Here is a 16,339-nt window from a genome sequence, read left to right as displayed (position 1 = left end):
AATCTTTCCCAGTAATTACTCATCTGTGATTCAGAGAAAGCCACCGATAGAGCTCAGTGATGCCATCCACCCATCCTCCGACGACCCATTGGCTTGGACCTGGTGACTCAATCAAAACGTCAGCTTGCCTTTGTTGTCAAAAGATGCATTTGCCACAAGGACAGTCCATTGTGTTATACGCAGCCACTGGGTCATCATTGGATGCTGTAGTCAAGTCAATTTGCACATTTCCACCATTGCTATAGTGTCAGCATCTTATTCTGTGGATGTACTGATAGGAGTTGGAGTTCCTCAAGCATTTCTGTGTTGACAGTGCACGTTTGTATTGGTTGTTAGATGTCATACTACATGTACATTGAAATGTTGTAGGACTAGAGAAAGCTGCTCCTAGTTGCGTAATCATTTGTTAATGGAATGGGAGGTTATGCTTTGATTTCTTGGACAGTGGACGTCAAAGAGTAGGCAGTTCTCTCGCTTTGATCGTCCAAATTTGTATTCTATTTCCTCTGAAGGGCATTGTTGGATGATTAAGCCATTGACGATGGCCCTTTTACAAAGCCTATGAGAGTTACAGAATTCAGAAGACAAACTACAGAAGACAAAAGCATTATTTGTTGAAGACATCTCTGTTTTGGTTTCATCAGTAACACATACATAAAGAGTAGCAGCAGCAGCAGCAAACTAATAACGGGCTTGGACATCTTTTGTTATCGTGGCCTTGTGTCCCTTTCTCGCAGCACGTTGGACTGGAATATAGGGGGCATAGCACGCCATCGGTTTCTAGTGGAAAGGGTCAATTGTTGGGAAGGTATCATATCAGTAGTAGGGGAGAAATCTTATACAGAATGACGGTGAGTAGCAAAGGTTCATGTTGTGCTTTATGCCAGATGAAAAATTCTAAAATTTGATATGTGTCCAGTTTTGAAGATGGTATTTTTTTATAGCTCTGATGATCAAAAAAGCATAGCTCTGTTGTTGCATCATCGATGTACATAGATTTCAAATCAGAAAATAGAGTGGTACCCATTACAAATCTTTTCAATAAAGTTCAATGATTGATTATGCATCATGAAAAGAGAGAGAGATAGGTGGTGAAGTATGAGGGATAGGAGCACGGAAGAGATGAATGGATAAGAGAGGGAGAGATAGCAAGGAATAAGAAATAGAGATAATGAGAGAAAGAGAGAGAGAAAGAAAGAGAGGGAGGTTGACAAGTAGGAATATATGAAACACATTCCCTCTCATTCATTTATCACTTTTGCATTATGGTTAGAGTGCTTAGCAATACAGCTCTGTTTATACAACTCACAAACAATGACTTTCAGTGGAGTATATCACAATTTTGGTACGAGTAAACATATATCTGATTTTCAGCCCCCTTGCACTTGACTACCACTCTCATGACTGTGGAAAATGTAAATATATATTTCCAGTGAAACCAATGTTTAGGATGGAAATTCAATCCGACTTATCAGATGACGGGGTATAAATTTTTTGTCATTTGATTCGAACAGGAGGCAATAAAATTGGAAATGTCATCCATCCAAAATGATTAACTCCTGCCACCCCCCCCCTTCCCCTTCCATCTTGAAATATAGTGAAATGTGTTGAGTGAGATATTATGACACTATTTGATAAACAGTGTTCTTTTAAGGAATCACAGATACAGATATCTTCAGTTTGGAAGGATTGTGACAGGTATTTGTCAAGATATTTTAATGAAAATAGGATTGTATGTAGTGAATTCATTTTGTACAGGTGGGACTATGAGGTTGCTGATTTACATGCAATGACTAATTATTGAATCAGCAAGCTTCCTAGTAACCATTAGACATGATATCATGTGTTAGAGCTGCGTTTTGGTTCAAACAAGCATAGTAGTACACTCTAAATTACATTACAATATTCATAGGATTAATTGTTCGATTGAGTCATTAATTAGATGTTCAGCTCGTTATCTTGTAATTAAACCAACTGACTTTGTGAATGCTTCTAACCCTTTCACTGTAACTTCCCTTGTTAGATTCCACGGCTAACAGTTCACAATCAAACGTTTCAATGGAACATCGCATTTTCTACTTTCTAAACGCACCTTCTTTTTTGTTCCAATGTTTTTATTTATCTCTTGTCTTTCCTGTTTAGTCTGTAAGTCTTGTCCAATCAATTACATCCAAGAGCTCATCAGTTTATGAGAAAGGGAGGAGATCAAAACTCTGAGTCACTGGACGACTTTTAGTCAGAAAGAACAAAGAGACACAGCAATTAATGACATCGGAGAATCCATTTTCTGTCATAATTCCATGTATTACTTTCCCTTTCTAATCTTATTTATGTTGGCAGCGTGCTCAATTTGAGGTTCCAATTTCGCGAAAATGACATCTTTTTATTCTCAGTTTCATCCTCTTATGAGGGAGAATCTGGTTGATTAAGTGATGGAAATTAATCTTATCCATGTCATTTGTGCAAAATTTGTCATCTCTATTATTGTTTCATCAAGCAAATTATTTTCTTTCCATTAGTGGGCGAAAAATAATGAATCAGCCTTGCTTGAAAGCAAAACTATCCAGTCATAATATTTAGATTGTATTAGATCTAAGTACTACTCTTCATGACATTATGTACAATATGCTTGGTTTTTATTTCATTTATTTCCTTTAAGACAGCTTTTCTTTGAATTTGAAATGAAATGTCACTCTTTGGAAACTCCTCGACAGTTTGCATATAATTTCATCTGTTATAGAGCTTCTTCTCAACCATAGAATGGGTGAAAATTGCAGGATACAACTTGATATATAAATAGATTTAGTAATGTATATACAAAAATACACACAAAAAAATATTATTCAAAGGGTCTTTATGAACCATTAGTGCTCCTTGGACACATTTTGTGCAATTGTACTTATTGTTTACAGAATTGTAATAATTTGAATTCTGGTAGTACTGGCAAATTGCAAATCAATAGAGATTGAAAAATAAAATCTACTATTTTGTCAATAAATTAATATGGCATATTAATAGTTTAGAAAATTATGAAATTACCATGGGAGGTCGCTAAACTTGAATTGATTAACTATCCACATGGAGACGGTTCACGATATTTTATTGATTCAAAATTAATTATTCACAAGAAAAATAGTGACAAAAAAGGAGAATACTGAGCCCTATATTGATTATCCCAAAATTCTCATTGTTGCATTTTTCTTGTGCCTTTATCAACCATCCCTCTGTATAAAGCCATTAATTTGTGATCTGCTGCTCTCATAAATCATGTGACCAACTGCTCTTTTTATTTTGTTGCTATGGAAACAGTGCTGTTTATGGTAATGGTCATTTTATGATGATTGGGAGAGAGAGATTGTAGGATGATTTTCATTGTAAATCGCTATTTCTCTGTATTATCCTGCCAGCTTTTATGTTAGTACACTTTAATTTATTGCCTTTTTCATTTTGAATACCAATCTTCCGTACTAATGGGCAGTAAATTCTAATCAGTATGGGGGTTTTTTGTAACGAAAGAAAGCTTTTAAGCAACTGTACCAACAGTTGTTTTTGTCTGTGTGGTGGAAGATATAAAAAGTACGGTTGTACAAATTAATTTCTTTTATTGTGATAAAAGTAATGATAAGTAGTAAATTATAGTTTCATCTTTGTCTCTATATCATTTTTGGAGCTACTTTTTTCTCCGTTGCACTATGGAAAATCCTTGACATTGAACCAAAACTTGTTAATTTTAAGGGTCAGTCTTATGTTTAGTTTTTCATCAGTGAAGGGATTGTTTGTCAAAAAATCAATGACATCATTTCCACTTGTTGATTATCACCAAGAGGAGAAAGAAGACTCCTAATTGGTCATGGAGTCATTGATCGAGCTGGTCACTCTGTAATGGGGTCAAGCGATGATAGCCTCCATTGGTCCATCCACTTCTTATCTCCCGGACTTGGTGCTGACCTCAGCAATTGATCGTGTGCCGGAAGTTGGAATGACGCCCGATGAAAATACACGGAGTCGCTTTATGTTTGGATATAAGCCATTACTGCTAGTTGGGCTGGTCGTTAATTATCAATTAGAGTGAAGTCATGGTACTTGATGTATCAAAACTGACTACCTATAAAGTGAACATGTTACAAGCATGAGTGGTTTAATTAGAAAGCGCTGTGGAGTGGTCAAATGTATGATTAAGTTTGATATAAAACAAATCTGAACTAGTAAATTGGTAGAAGTTATATTTTTCCATACTTTTTTTTCTTTTTTTTTCTAATTTTTTTACTGTCAATCATATTGGCTTAATTCCATGGTGTGCTTTTTGCATATATTTTTGCAAGAATTGAAAAGTTGGAAGAAAATAGTGGGTGGGAAGGTGATTACAAGAGAAGGAGAAGGAGAAGAAAAAAAAGAAGGAGGAGGAGAATTAGAAAAAGAGAGAAGTAATCTTTATTAGATATGAACATAGTGGAATTAATCATAATAAGTTATGCATGATGCTGCTCTTGTTCCCATTGAAAGTGTGTTTGTAATATAAAATGAATTCAGTTAAATATTACATTGATTTCAAAGTTTGTAATGAAATCAGATAATACATTATTATATGGAGTCACATTTGAAAAATCCAATTTCAATGAGTAGGAGTATTTTTATCCCAGCTCTATTTGAGTTATACATTTTGAAATGATTAGAATGTTAGTTACATAAAAGATTAACAGCAATAATTTGAATCATTTGAAGATAATATTTGAATGAATTATCTTGAATATAAAAAGATAATATTTGAATGATTTAACTTAAATATAAAATGAAAATATTTGAATGAAATGATTGACTGTTTTCCATAGAGTATGGTTTACCATTTATTTTCACAAATCTTCATAAATCATCCTATAATCCGAACTTCAAACAAAATCATGCTTGAAGAGAAAACTGTATATGCATCAATCCTTTCAATCAAGTTTTTTTCAGTCCTTTTCGTAGCCTCACACATGTAGTTTGAGTTTCTCCCAATCACTTTTCCTGTTTGCAACACACTGCTAACAGGTATTGTAGATTGCCTTTTCATTCCTTATTCATCATCATTGATTTATCAATCCATTCATTCAAACTATCAATTTGTGTGGAAAAGCCATCTGGTATCAGGACAATATCCATGACAGTGGAACACGCACAAAAAAGAGGAGTTAATTGATTTTCTATTTCTCACTCCTTTCCACCCTGCCCCCAGTCACGACAAAAGATGCTTTTGAATAAAATATAAATTCTGTCTTTATACAAGCTGTACGGGTGAGAATAGTGTCCATATGCGAATTTAATGCAGATGAGGTGAGAAAAATACATTTGTCGCGGAGGAAAAGGGTAGATAGACGTGTAAGCTCTGAGAGTTTATTGTGCCTTGCGGTTGTAATGCATAAGTAATATATAAGCACTTGAGAAAGCATTGGATAGTGACAGCCTTTGGGCATTTAAACTCGTGTTAACTGGTTAAAATTACACCTGAGGGGAAAAGAGATAGAACGAGAGAGAAGAGGGGTAGATAGAAAGATAGATAGATCAATGGATGGATGGATGGATAAATATATTTATCATTGGATGGATGGATGGATGGATGGATGGATAGATAGGTAGATGGATGGATATAGATAGATAGAATGATAAAGAGATCGCAAACAAGAGGGAGAGATGTATGAAAAGTCTTAAAATGAAAAGGAAAATGGAAGAAGGAAGAGCATAACCTTACTGGATAGATATAGGCGTTGATAAACATGTAGGTAGAAAGAGATTGATGATTAATGGACAGATAGATAGATAGATATAGCTGAATGTAAGCAAAGAAAAATAACTATAATCATAGAGTGAGAACAAGCTAGGTCCATTTATGTTACATTATAAGGCTTGTACCTGAATGCAGGTACTGGCAAACAGATAAAGATAGCAGAAAAAATACGATGTCTAGGGATGGAAGAAAGAAAGAAAGAGGGAAAGATGATTTTAGATGACATAATTATGTTATTCATTAATTGTAATAGATCAGGAAAGAGTTTTTTTTCTTCTTCAAATCTTCATTTAAGTGGAGTATTTATAAAAATATTACTCAGGTGACCTCTTCATGTCATCTGTCATACACTGAAGGGAAAAAAAGCTATTTGAAATAATAGTCTACAAGGGGTAAGACTCCAAGGAAACGGGACGTCCCCCCTGGTTATCGCTGAAGCATTTTGGCACTTCTCAATCTCATGGTGCTCATAATACGCCATTCATCCTTGCCATGCGCTGCAAAATATGAGTGAATTCATATGCTGTCAAACAGGTGTCGGTTCAAAGTATCGGATTCCCACGCCGCAGGCCCAAATTTCCATCTGATTAGGGGTTCCGTGGCTAATCCACGCATCTGTCCCCTGTCCCCCTTTTGCGTGTTCGAATGGGAGCAAAGCGGTGTTTTACTGTGATTTATTAGTGTCGTGCTTGTTTGCCAGCAGTCTTCGGCTTCTCATGTCTATCAGGTTGGTCTAATTGATCCTCAAGAAAAGATCTTGGTATGAGACGTGTGTTTGTTAAGGTAAGTCATCGTAAGGATATCAAGATCCGTCTTTCATTTGATGGAATGTTCTTGAAATTCTTTCTTGTGAACTAATCTACTTAATATAATCAAGTTCCATTCAGATGGGTTTCTGTCTCTTGCTTTTGTATACTGTATAGTTTTCTTCTCTTTCAAGGGACAAGTTTTCTGAATACACATCTCATAAATATAAGAATGGTATGAATTCATGTTTTATCAACTTAGTAGTTCTTGTTTGATTTTATTAAAGATGGAACATCGTACATTAGATCATTGAATGTAATGATTGTCTGATCTCTCCTTATTTCTTCATGCTATGTTCATCCATGCAGTTCTCTCTCCATTCTTCATCTATCTGTTCATCCATTATTCTTCTCTTCCCAATTCTTCATCATCATCCTTTTGCCCCCCCCCCTTGCTCACATTAGAAAACCAAGTTACAAGTCAGTAACCTCTCTTCAATGGAAATATAAGATGAGTCCTATTTTCAAGAAAGTAAAAAAGAAGAATGCAAATATTATCTTTTGATAACAAGATACATAATATGAGAGGTTGTTGAATGAATATTCATGACTCAACGATGACAGAAAGTACTTAAAAATGGAATCCTGCGGAGTCGTGGACAAAGGACTCTTGAAAATGAAAATGTTAAATTCTATCCCACAAGAGGACTGGACGTCATCATAGAGCGATAGAAAGAGATCAGCTTCCATTTGAAGATGTTCCTTAAATCAACACTAATCACGGTCTGTTACTCCTGCAGCTGGGGTGGCTGACAAAAGTTGTTACCTAAGAAAACCTCCCGGTATGGATAGCGCAACGAGAGAAAGATGAAGATGGAGAAGGAGAACGTGAAACTCTTCTTATGGTTTTACTCTGTCTCCCTCTCTCTTTCTCCTTATTCTTTGGCTCCGTCTTCTTTTTCTCTTCTCTGGCTTTTGAAATCTCCTCTACTTGCGAATGAAGGAACAAGGGTACTTAATGCCATGGCATTGCTTATGTATGAAGGGCCCCCGCGGGATTCAATTACTCCTAAACTCGGTCTGTTTGGGGCATGAATTATTCACCGTGAGCATGAGCCATTACGGGGTGGTGATTGTACGCAAACACTCCACCCTAATTTATGCCATATTTTTAACAAACTTTGCCTTTGTGTTTTCTCTTTATTTATTTCTTTTCTCCCTCCTTTTTTTTATTTGAGCTATGAGGAGAGGATAGAGTGAGGTGTCAAAATGTCATCGTTATGTAAATAGAAACTATAGGAAGTAAGATTTTTGTCTGAGGTTATTTCAGAGTGTCCGCATAAGATGAACATGGATTCGCACGGTTAGATTACAGTCTTCTTGGTCCCTCTCCATTTTATCACTGTTTCACTAAATTGTGTTTTTAAATGCTCTTTCACTCTTTAACCCGTTTTTATTTTCTGTCCTCAATATCTTATAAATTTCAGGTATTATTTTTGTTAAGTACATTATTCATCCTATTTCCTTTTCTTTCTCTCCTCATCCTTTTTATTTTCTTTTACTTTGAATATTACAATGGTTCCTTGCTGTATGATCTAGCACTGTGGTTTAATTGATTGAACAGACCTACAAAGACATGACCCCTCCCCTCTCCCCCCTCCCCATCAACATGACAATGCCCTTTCACCTTTCACTCCATTTCAATTGGGACAATTTATCACCGCTCCCCCTCCCCAGCCATGTTGTCTGGAACCATTTTGAATGGAGGATTATGGGTAATTAATGAGTGTTTATACAGTGATTGAGTCATTGGGACTGACAAAGGATGAAACGCATTTCGAGCTGGTGGAGGATCAGATTTCATCCGTTAATTGGGCCATGTGTATTTTTTCACCATTAACAGTCAATGTTGAGTTGTCATGGTGACCATTAATTTTTTTGTCAGACCAACTTCCTGTTTTTATTAATAGATGTTTGGGATGACTGAATTGGCAATGGAAGTGCAGAAAGAATTATTAAAGAAAATCAAAAGCAAAGATATTGATTGGTAGGATCACAAGAAACTGAACAAAAAGTTGTTAGCAAATCTGAACAGTATCATTCCTTTTGGGACATTATACATTACATTTTAGTGACATGAAAGTAAAAATAATGAAAAGATCAAGAAATATACAAGATGGCTTTTAGACAGATCCATTTTTTTGAATTGGCAGAACTTATGAGATAACATTATGTAAAAGGTTTAATATGCATCACGGTCCCTGCACTTGTACAACCAATCTCTTCCAATTGGAGTAATTAAACTGCATTAACAAGTTGGTTTATTAAGGTGCAAATCAAACTAGTCTTGTGTCCCCCGATGCCGCCGTCGGAAACTCTGAAGCCCTCCAACGATCGCTATCCAACATGGCTCTCAACCAAAACAAGAGGATCATTCCTCGAGGTGAGGAGAAAGGGGTTTCCCTCGTTCTTTCTCCTTTCTTGGACTGTAGAAAATGGACAGATGGCATGGGTTTTTGTTGCTAAGTAGGTCCCCAAGTCGTGTCATATCGCCTTGTCACTCACACTGTCGTTAATGCTTCTTTCATTGTTTGCCTACAGTACCCTTTTCACAACATAAGGGCAAGGGTGCTCAACAGAAATGCTACTAACTAAAAGGAAAAAAAGAGCTTAATGCTTCCAAATAAGTCTTTATCAGACATTTATGAACCATCAAAATTGCCCATTATATTCTCATCTTTGATGTAATCTCTTGAGGTTGACATTGATGCTGTAGGGATTTCTAAGTGCTCCTCTTTCTATTGTTGATTAACCCTATAACTATCAAAAACATAAGCTAGCTCTACAACTTTTAAGTCTATTATTTTAATAATTCTGGCACTGTATACATACATAATCTAGTTCATGATTTACATCAAGTAATATATTTATGATTACATACACAAATGATACATTTGTACTAGATCTTAGATGATGAAGATTAATCTTTTTCTGCATTCAAAAATAATTCTCTGATCATTTGAAAAACAACTGGATTACTTTTAATTTATACATCCATAAAGAAAATATTGAATATGATTTTTATAATGATTTAGTGTTTACTATTTTTGAGGGGCTGAACCAGGTACATAATATTTGTTTGATTTAGCATTTAAATTCAAGTTTTTAGATATTGTGTCTCTGTTATAAATCTTTTAGTTCACCTATTTAGAAATATATTGTATTTATAATATTTTTTGTGTGCACTGTGTAGCCCCTTATAATGATGTATGTGTTACATTTGATGTAGTTTACCATTAATAGCATCCATACAAGCCTTATTTTCTGAACACTTTCCTCCTCTACGACATAAGTCTCTCTCTCCCCCTCTCTCTCTTTCTCTCTTCCTCTTTCTCTTTATCTCCCCCTCTCTCATCTTATGCCCTAAAGAGATTTGCCACCGAGCCCTTTGCTCCATTACGCTGCCAAAATCCAATTAGCCTGTACTCAGTGCACATATTTAATGTATAATAAATCTTTGAGAAATATCGCACAAAATCAATTCATTGACTCATTACGGTACTTTCTCTTTAGAGCAGGCGATGTGATTTGGTGCGTGAAATGCACCATTAAAATTGAAAATCCAATTACGTTTATGGAGTGTTTCTCCAATGGTTGTGTTGTGATGTTGTGGGGGGGGGGTAAGATTCTTTTCATCTATTTGACAGTTCATGGTATGGTTTTAATTGATGGACCTTTTAGAAGAGTAAATGTTTAATTCCAAGATTTATTTTTACACTCCATTAGGTGAATGATCACCAGCTTTTGTAATCTCTTGTAATAATTGTGTATTTTCATGCTATTAGACATAGTTATCATGCTAACAAGCTGAAGTGTGAAATTTTTTCAACTGTTTCATCTCTCTCCCTGTGGTGAACAGTTATTTTTTTAAATTCAAATCATTAAAATTATTTAAATCACATCGGGAACGATAACATTTGTTATTTTGATCCTAATTTACACCTGGTTTTGATATTTGTAATGAGCAAATTTTTTTTTTATTTTCATTGATCATCTATTTCAAAAGGAAATCTAATGAATTTTCATAAAATCAACAAAGATGATGAAGATTAAACTATATCTATTGTGGCACTTATCAATTTGTGGTATTTATTGATAGTCAGTTTAATGATTTTTCAAGTTCGTTTAGTTCAAATTCTTTAGGATTAATTTCATGTAGTTCCCATGTGATGTTTCTATGGCTTGAGTTTTTTAAATATTTTGAATAATGGATATAAATGTTCTTTATCGAATCAGTTTGTATTACTAAGAAAGTTGAAGAATGGCATCCCGTGCTATTGATCATTGTGTAAATGTAGAAGTTATGATAAATTTTAGTGTCATAATGTGATGATTTTTTTTTATATTTAGTGGGCAATTATTGTTCATTATCAACATTGGATCCACTGATAAACATATGATTGGAATCATTTCTATTATGACATCACTTTCATTTCAGTAAGCCATTAGCCTTTACTCAGATGGCCATGTATCACTGGCCTTCTCTTAAAGCCAATCCTTTTAAAGCAAAATATTGTAAAGACTAAACAGTCAAGGAAAATTGAAGGTCTCTTAAATGACTCTATCCATCAACTAATCACAGAAAAGGTCAAATAATTCTTTATTTCCCCATTTAACAGGATCATTCTTCTCATTAGTATTGGGCAAAACCCATTAAATTTGATTTTTTCCCCTTCCAATTTGAATCAAAACTGTCAAAACAATTATCCTAATTACGGCTCACATCCGCCATTACCTTTTTCCAAAGTGAGTTGATAGCATAGAGGGCATCCCCTTCTAAGTAATTAACAGTGTTGTCATGGTAATGAAAGCTTTGCCGATCCACACGGGCTCATCATGTGCGACAACTGTAAATTAAAGTGTATTTCCCAAGAGGGCATATCGAGGGAAAGTTTCGGCCAATAATGATGTCCAGATAGACAAGTAATCTTCCAAAGAATTTTTTTCTCTCATTTTTCACAGGAAAACTCCTCCCTAACATAGATTGATGACTTTATTTATCATGATAGTGTCAACCATTTTTTTCTCTCTTAAGCTTAACAGCCTCAACGTGGTCTGGTGTTTATTTTTAATTGGTAAGGGGGGGGGGTTAGGGGGCTTTATCTATGGTTTGCTAATGTGAGACCGAGATGAGTTAACTAGTTACGAACTGGAACTACCCTTTACAATACCTAATGGAATGACAGAATTCATACTTAGTTAATTTGGTCGTTGATACTGGCAAGAATTTATTCTTTGAAATTCTAGAGTGCTATATTAATAGCCCAGCTAATGAAAATTATGTAGCTTGTTGGCATTCAGTTGAAGATTCATGTCAAAATAAATAGATTCTAATGTTGTTGAATTATGCCTATATTTTTTAGGGGAAACATTTGAAACAAATCAGAATTAATTTATGTTGCAAATCTTGGATAAAATTTAGCATTTTGGTCCATATTTATCTGGATGTATTATACATATTTTGCTTTCAATTTGTAATGTTTTGTAATAGCAGCACATGTGGGCAAGTCATTATGAAATACATGATACCCCAATTAATCAGTTACCCCAGTATCCATATCCCATGATGCCCCTCAAGACGAAACCTAATACAAGCTCCAATAATTGGAAGTCCCAATCAGTGTCCATTGTTCTAGGCTTAGCAGACATAATGAGGATAATTAGAACATTGGAAAATTGGTTGGTTTTTGTAGTGGAGGACCTTGTTACAAGGTGTCTGCTAATGGAAATGTAAACTCACAGGGGAATGGTTTCTTTCCAGAATCATAGATCATCAATTCTTTTTTTATTATTATTATTTTAAATCTCTCTCTTTTCTTTTTTCCTCACCATCTTTTTTTATTATTTCTGCCACTTTCTTTTTCCTTCATGCTCTCTCACACACACACTCCCTATCTCTCTTTTCTGTCTACCTTTCCTCTCTCTTATCCATCTTTCTTTTCCTTTCCTATTCTCCATCCGCTGTCATAATTATTTTCTTATAAGATATGTTTTGTGTGTACATATATGGATAAACAAAAAAATTCTTTGATATATTTAGACTCTGTGGTTTCAGACATTCTATTGGAAATAAGTGCCAAGGAATTGGATGTAAATGCCTGGAATTATGTAAAGACAATTACCTGACAATACCAAATCTAAGTCCATTATTTCAGGTCATCTAGTGATCATATTCTAAAGATAGCATCAGCCTACATAATGTACATCTCCATACAGAGTGTGTAATGGAAGGAAAGTGAATATTGTTATTACCACTGCAATATTCTAAATGTTAAATGAAGATTAACATAGAGAAGATAGGGTCTTAATTGTTGTGGTAGAGGAATACCTGAATAACTTGATTTTATAAGACATAGCATATATAGTTTTTTTTAGCTTATTTACAGACTGAATATACGCACTGTCTTTCTTGATAAATCATACCTATGAATTGTTCACTTACTCTTTAATTGTCTTTTTCTCTGTTTCATGAAATCTATCTGCAAATAGCTTTGCACTTGACACATATATTCTAGAAATATCTCAGAGAGGACTGAGATTGTTTATTTAAATCTTTAATTCAGTTTTGTTAGATATTCATCCAGTAATCCAATGGCATTGTTTTACAATGGATATCTTTCCTCATGCATCAATATCAGATTTCTTGATTGCGTATTTGTACATGATTTTATATACTTAGCCTGCCAACAAATGTAATTATCGTTTCTCTCAGATCCATTGGCAGCAGTTGAACAAACATGATCCCATAAAATTTTAGTCCTGCGCAGAATATGCATTTCCGTCCATTTTTTTTTTCATTTCACCATGCTGACCCAATCTCGTGTGTCAATCAAGCCTATATACCTCACGCAGCTAAATACACGGAAGAAACAATGTTCAGTCTTGTCCGTTTTAACCTTGGAAAACCAATTACTTGAGGATTGATTTTTTTTCTGTCCCAGTGTAATTTTGTTTACTTGAAAGCCTAGAACAAGACCTTCATCTTTCCTTATTTATTTCTCCACATACAGTGCGTATCAAAAAAAACGGGACAGATTTGAAAAGTCTATAAAATTTTAGTTTCAAATTATTTTGTCTATATTTTGGTGTTAATAGGTGCTCTAAGGTCTTGTCTTTCAAATGCTGCCAACAAAATTTAGTTTCGTTCATGCTTGAGCGAACACGGGACGTTTCTGTTAGGGGTTCAAAAAGAGGCTTGCGGCAGAATTGCAGAATATGAGTAATATGATGTTCGGACTTCTTGCTAATTAGCAGACTTCCTCTTAACCTTTTCATTATCTTTGCCATAATTTTCAAATAATGCGGTCAAAATTCATTTTCAGATCTATTTATTTGCTTGAATTATTCTGTTATTTCTTTTTAATATGCTCTCTGTTAGCTTTGAATATTCCTTCTTCAAGCTAAATTTTTTTTTCAACCAAATTATGGGAAAGTATGGATTTTTTTCAAATCCTTTCATTATGTGGTACAAAGGTTATGATGCCTTTTGAACAAAGCCACACAGATGGGCGGGCGCTCGGGTTGCTCTCCCCCCCCCTCAATTAAAAAAATCATGACCAAGAAAAAAAGTGGACAGGAAATAAGGAAAGATAGAAAGTAAAATATGATATCATTTTCTGAATATCATGTCAAAATCTATCACAAAATTTGATATTGTAATTTAAAAAAATGGGAATATTTGCGTGCTCACTTCGCAGGCTCACAACTTTTTAATACATTTTACCCGATCTGCCATATCTAGCTCCCTCAAAATTGACTCAATACACCATTGCCATTGAAAACATGAATCCCTTCCTGTGTTTCCTGTCAAGCAATTAAACTTGGTCAAGGAATTAATGACCCCTTGAAAAGTAGATTCATGTCTTTTAAAGGTACATAACATTATTTGTTTCACATAATAAAACGATTTGAATAATCACAAGTTTTCCCAATTAATAATTTAAATCTTCTTGCTTGGGTTGACAAAAAAGCTTGTTTCCCAGTTACTTATGAAGGAAAATTAAAAGGTAACAGAAGTTTGAATGAAAAAATAAAATAGGCCTAATTCAATTAAATAAATAACTTTGTAAATGAAATTTGACAGCATAATTCGAAAATTGTGGCACAGATCATGAAAAGGTCAAGAGGAAGTATCCTGATTAGCAAGAAGTCTGATCATTGTATTACACATATTCTCCAATTCTGGCACAAGCCTCTTTTTGAGCCCCCAACAAAAACGTCATGTGTTCGCTCAAGCATGAATAAAATTTATTTTTTTAAATTGCATTTCAAAGAGAAGACCTTAGAGCATCTATTAACACCAAAATATAGACATCATTATTTGAAACAAAAATTTTATAAACTTTTCAAATCTGTCCCGTTTTTTTGATACGCACTGTATATCCCTCTTTTTCTCTCTCTCTTTCATGTCACCATCCCCACTCTCTTCCCATTTCTCTCACTTTTTATCTCCATCTTCCTCTCCATTTCTTTCCTTCTTCCTCTCTCAATCTGTTTATGAATTATTTTTTCATTTGTTTTTCTTTGATTCTCCCGTTTTCATTATTCCCTATATCCTCGTACCCACAGTAGCTTCTTTTCCTCTTTAATTTATTTCTTCTAACATATCTCCCTTTTACTTTCACTCTCTTCTCATTTTTCTTTTTATAGTCTTTCATCTCCGATCTCACTCTTGCTCCATAAATATCACTTGTCTCTTTTTGCGAGCAGTTTTTCCCCTTATGCCTTTTCAATTTTTTTCATCTTATTCTTTCCTTCAGCTTGATTTATGAGTGTAGGTTGGACACAGCAAAATGAATTTTCATTGAAGCTTAGTTATTGGAAACAGCCTTTATTTGATCTTGCAATATTAGACGGATATATTAATGTTTTAAATATGAGTGTGCTGATATTAATATCTCTTGTACAATAACTTGGTATGTAGCATTGTACAATAACTTGGTATGTCTTATATTATGTGTTACTGTAATAATATTTTAAAATATTTTCGTATTGTCTCACTTTTACATGTTTTTTAATGTTCACAGACCTGCTGAAAAGCAGTCTGTTATGACTGAATGTAAGTTTTACCATGATTAAATAAAGTTTTACCATGATTAAATAAATACAATACAGTATTGCCTGTGATGATACACTTCGAGGGCAGTGCTGTTTAATTATACACTATAGAGGACACAAAGTTTATAATCATTTAACACACACTTCGGGGAGAGATGAGTGATATAATGAATCAATTTAATTCATTATACATATATTTGGGGGTTAAAAGCTAAGTGATTATGAATCAAATTTATTTGACCAAATGAAAAATAATGAATAGACAAAGTGGAAAGTAGACCAAGTGTTGTGAAGACCAAAAGACATTTTTACCAAATTGATAGTAGACCAAGTATGTTTTTCCATGTGGTATTAGACTGGAAGTAGACCAAGTGGATATATTATATTTCCTCTTATTACACCATCTAAGTTAGATATGAAGCAACTATATATATATATATATATATATATATATATATATATATGTTTTACCTAGTTACTACCAATGACCAATCAAGATCATTGTTGCATGCGCACTCTGTTTAAAATTCTGACCGGTAAATTCATATTTGAAATTCATCGAAAACCTTTGTTACAGAGCCCTGGTTGTGTAATGGGTGAGAGATAACAATGAATAATAATAACAGGCACTCCTATAATATCCTTTTTGAGGAATTATTACGTTCTGCTGGTACCGATTTACCTCACCTGGGTTTAGTGTAGCTCAATGTGGATC

The 16,339-nt window shown here is 34.3% G+C and overlaps 1 protein-coding gene across 2 annotated transcripts in view; it reads left to right on the top strand.

The window, feature by feature from the left end:
* The first annotated feature begins 621 nt into the window (after nucleotides 1-621).
* LOC121407256 (thymocyte selection-associated high mobility group box protein TOX-like) overlaps nucleotides 622-16,339 on the top strand; it is a 35,635-nt gene continuing 19,917 nt past the window's right edge. Inside the window, exon 1 of one of the 2 annotated variants that reach the window (XM_041598233.1) lies at nucleotides 622-851. In XM_041598233.1, the coding sequence (XP_041454167.1) occupies nucleotides 846-851 (6 nt within the window). In that variant the 5' untranslated portion in view covers nucleotides 622-845. The remainder of the gene's footprint in view (nucleotides 852-16,339) is intronic. The other variant, XM_041598232.1, reaches the window with a different exon arrangement.

Source organism: Lytechinus variegatus, chromosome 2 (assembly GCF_018143015.1).
Source record: "Lytechinus variegatus isolate NC3 chromosome 2, Lvar_3.0, whole genome shotgun sequence".
NCBI lineage: Eukaryota > Metazoa > Echinodermata > Echinoidea > Temnopleuroida > Toxopneustidae > Lytechinus > Lytechinus variegatus.
The sequence above is the reverse complement of the archived record's forward strand: the minus strand, read 5'-3'. Positions and strand labels throughout refer to the sequence as shown.